Source organism: Gekko japonicus, unplaced genomic scaffold, assembly GCF_001447785.1.
Source record: "Gekko japonicus isolate JY-2015 unplaced genomic scaffold, Gekko_japonicus_V1.1 scaffold232, whole genome shotgun sequence".
Classification (NCBI taxonomy): domain Eukaryota; kingdom Metazoa; phylum Chordata; class Lepidosauria; order Squamata; family Gekkonidae; genus Gekko; species Gekko japonicus.
The window spans coordinates 432299-436096 of record NW_015162481.1 but is presented as its reverse complement, the minus strand read 5'-3'; the positions used below and the strand labels follow the sequence as shown (position 1 = coordinate 436096).

The 3798-nt window shown below is 44.1% G+C and overlaps 1 protein-coding gene across 1 annotated transcript in view; it reads left to right on the top strand.

Moving 5' to 3' along the window:
* VPS13B (vacuolar protein sorting 13 homolog B (yeast)) overlaps window positions 1-3798 on the top strand; it is a 512836-nt gene that overhangs the window by 446719 nt on the left and 62319 nt on the right. Inside the window, exon 43 of the mRNA XM_015405853.1 lies at window positions 1050-1211. Coding sequence (XP_015261339.1) covers window positions 1050-1211 — 162 coding nt within the window. The remainder of the gene's footprint in view (window positions 1-1049; window positions 1212-3798) is intronic.

Here is a 3798-nt window from a genome sequence, read left to right as displayed (position 1 = left end):
AATTCTTCTCCAAATACACATTATTATAGGGATGAATGAATCCCCAAGGCTTTAGGAAATTTATACAACTGTCAAACTCATCATTCATACATTGTTACTGGTGGAAATATGCCCAGAATGCTCTTTGCTCCGTTCTGATCCCTCAGAACGGTAGAGGCCAAATACAAGTAGAAAGGGAGTGGAATGATCACTACAGTAAAGGGTGTATTTGCACAATTTTAAGATGAATTTTGAAAGTGAGCTGGATAGTGTAATCTTGTCAGAAGTTCATGATGTACTTTAAGAATACCCGTGTGGATTTACATAACTGCTGTCCAAGTTTCACCCCCACATGTTCTGCTAGGTAAATATGTTGAAATAATAGTGCAGTTCCAGAACACTGAAGTGTTTCGGAATATTGTAGAAGGATTATAGAGGGGAACGTTGTGCCTCAGTGGCCTTGTTAGATTGGCTCGCAGTCTTAGAGAAAACTGTTGACACTTTTGTACTTCAGAGATATGTTTGTGCGTAATCAAAAGTCAGTGGCCAAATATAAATGTTGATGCCATTGTTTATTTTGAGCTCAGAAGAGGTCCTAGGAATTGCATTTTATTTTTTTAACACTTTGCGCAAAATTTTGAAATTTCAGCTCAGCTGTGGCTCAAATGGTGATTTTAGTGTCCTGATGGAGCATGTCTATGTTACTGTTTTACTGTTGTTCACATATGAAAGACCTCCTCAAGCTGGTCTCCAGTACACTCGTCTGCAGTGAATGATGCCTTGTTTCCAACACATGTTATTTTGTCTCAAACAAATCTTTAAAAGTTAAAATTTCATTGTCTTCTTTAGCTTTGGGTTGTTTGTGGTTTACAGTTGAAGGACCATAAATGAAAATACATGTTTGGGCTCCATAAATTTCTTTGCCATTTATGATACGGAAAACTTTGTAGGCAAAGCTTGCAACTGGAGAGTTTTCTTGGTGTAGAAACATTCGCCACTGGGCAGACAGCTGCCAAACATCTTGCAATTAATCTGACGCTTGTTTGGCTTTCATATTCTTTTCCTTTCAGAACCAGTGCCCTGAGGCAGAAGAATTGGTCTTCAGCCATTTTGTAATCTGTAATGACACACAGGAGACACTGCGGTTTGGCCAGGTGGATACTGACGAAAATGTTTTGCTGGCTAGCCTCCACAGTCACCAGTACAGCTGGCGCTCTCACAAGTCCCCGCAGGTATGTCTGCGGGGGGGGGGGGAACCCTACAAGTGCAGTGATTGTTAAAACTGGGTGGTGTTTTAATCATTGGTTCTGTTTTTTTAATTCATGCATTCAGCTATCTTTAGCTTTCCAGATTCCAGCTGGAGTCCACACGCTTTAGCTACAACCAGACACTAGAGATAAACAAAAAGGATGAGGAAACCCAGAAGTGTTTAGATTTAATTCAAGTTTGGAACTGAACACCCCTCACCCCTTTCCAATTTGAAAAATAAAACATTCCTAGAACGTCAGGCTTCTGAACCAAAGTACAGCAATAACGTTCCAGGTTTTTAAGAAACTTCCCTTTTTTGTCTCCAAGTTTTGGAAGTTGACTCTTAACATTGTGGGCACAAGTTCCTGCTTATTAGACTATACATTGATAGGAAGTGGCAATGTCAAAGTGGTAGGAGGGAACTGCCAAATCGTGGTCTTTGGTATCATTTGGGTGATCTGCTCCTTTCTTCCTTACAAACATTGATGCCGTCCCCTGACTTAGTTGTTTAAAAATCCTACATAATTCACATGAATTCTTCACATAGATATTAGCATGAGGCGTCTACATGTGATTTGCACTACAGTTGCCTCTGACTCTGGTTTCATAGTGTATGGGTGTACATGCATTTAAAAAGCTTCACGTGGAATTATCGCACCTTAAAATTTAGCAGTGGGTATTGTATTAGTATTAGTCTTAGGAGCTGCGGTAGCTCAAGTGGTTAAGATGTTGAACTGCAGGCTGTGGAAGGTCGGTAGTTCAGCAGTTCGTGACCCAAGTGTGCTCCAGTCTCAGGTTCCAGCTCCTGCCAACCTAGCAGTTCGAAAGCAAGAAATTGCAAGTAGATAAATAGGTACCACTTCAGTGGGAAGGTAACAGCGTTTCGTGCGGCTTGGTGTTTAGTCATGCCGGCCACATGACCACGGAAACGTCTTTGGACAGCGCTGGCTCTTTGGCTTTGTAACGGAGATGAGCACCGCAACCCTAGAGTCGGACTCGACTGGCTTTCGAGCAAGGGAACCTTTACCTTTTATTGTATTAGTAGCTTCATAGGGCTAATTCCAACACAGTGTTTTCCTACAACTGAGAAACAGTAACAAGAGCATGCACATGAGAAGTATTGTAAAGATGTAAAATCATTCCGATTCATGTCTTTTCCTAAGAAGAAATATCAGAATCAGTTTTTAAGTCCCTTCTAGGAAGTGACTAATCCTACTCTGACAGTTGCATGGGTGCTTTTGCTAGCATACGTGTTTCTCTTTTCAGCTTCTGTGGCAGAAAATCAGTCTCACTTGAAGTTTTTCACCTACTAGAATGTGTTCTATAAAGAGATGTCAATTTATTGCAAGTGCCTGGATCAGAATTAGGAATCTACTACTAACCCATAGGTGGCCTCAGCCACAATAAAAGGCACAGACAGAATGCACCTCCAATAGGTAACCTGGATATAGATTATATCCAGAGGTCCATGAGTGGCTATTAGCCACAAGGTATAGATAGGGACTCTGGGGCAAGTGATGCTCTGTCATCTTGGTGCTTGGGGGGGTCAACAGTGGGAGGGCTTCTAATGTCCTGGCCCCACTGGTGGACCTCCTGATGGCACTGGTAGTTCTGGCCACTTTTTAATACAGAGTGTTGGACTGGATGGGCCTTTGGCCTGATCCAGCATTGGCATCTCTTATGTTCTTATGTTCTTACTAGCAGTAAAGCCCGTTGTGAAAGCAATACAACGAGATCTAGAAAGAGGCTCTAGGGCAGTGCTCTGGCTTTGGGCAAACAGTGTCAATTTGCTGTGGTGACCTCAGCAGGATATAATGACAGAGTCCACTGTTTTCTCCAGAGGAACTGATCTCTGCTAACTGAAGAGCAGTTGTAATTGTGAGTGATCTGTAGCCCTCACCTGGAGATTGGCAGCAATTGTTACCCAGGACAAAGTGGCTGGTTTGGAGGGTGTAGTCTATGGCATTCTACCTGTCTGAGGTCCCACCCCTCTGCAAATCCCACCCTCTCCAGGCTCCACCCCTCAAATCCCCAGAAATTTGTCAGCATGTAGTTGGCAACCCCATCTCCTTCCCAGCTAACCATCAACCTACCATTATCTGCCCCCCTTTGACTTCAGCTGACTTCTGCCCTCCCTTCTGCAGAGCAGTTGTAATACTGAGTGCTCTCCAGCCCTCACCTGGAGATTGGCAACAATGGTTCCCTATGTGGGACTGACTGGTTTGGAGGGTGGAGTCTATGGCAGTGTACCTGTCTGAGGTCCCACCCCTCCTCAAACCTCACCCTCTTCAGGCTCCATCCCTCAAATCTCCAGGAATTTCCCATCTGGAGTTGGCAACCCTATCAGGACTGGCCCCAATGTGTTTTCTCCCAAAGGCCAAAGTAGGTGACAGGACCAAGCTTAGTTGCCTACCAACAGGCACTGAGGGGAATGTAGGGTTGCCAGCTCTAAGGAGGGAAATACCTGGAGGTTTGGGGGGTGGATTCTGTAGAGGGCAGCATTGGGCAGGGGGGGCGGAAGGACTCAGCAGGTATAATGTCATAGGGTCTACCCTCCAAAGCATCCATTTT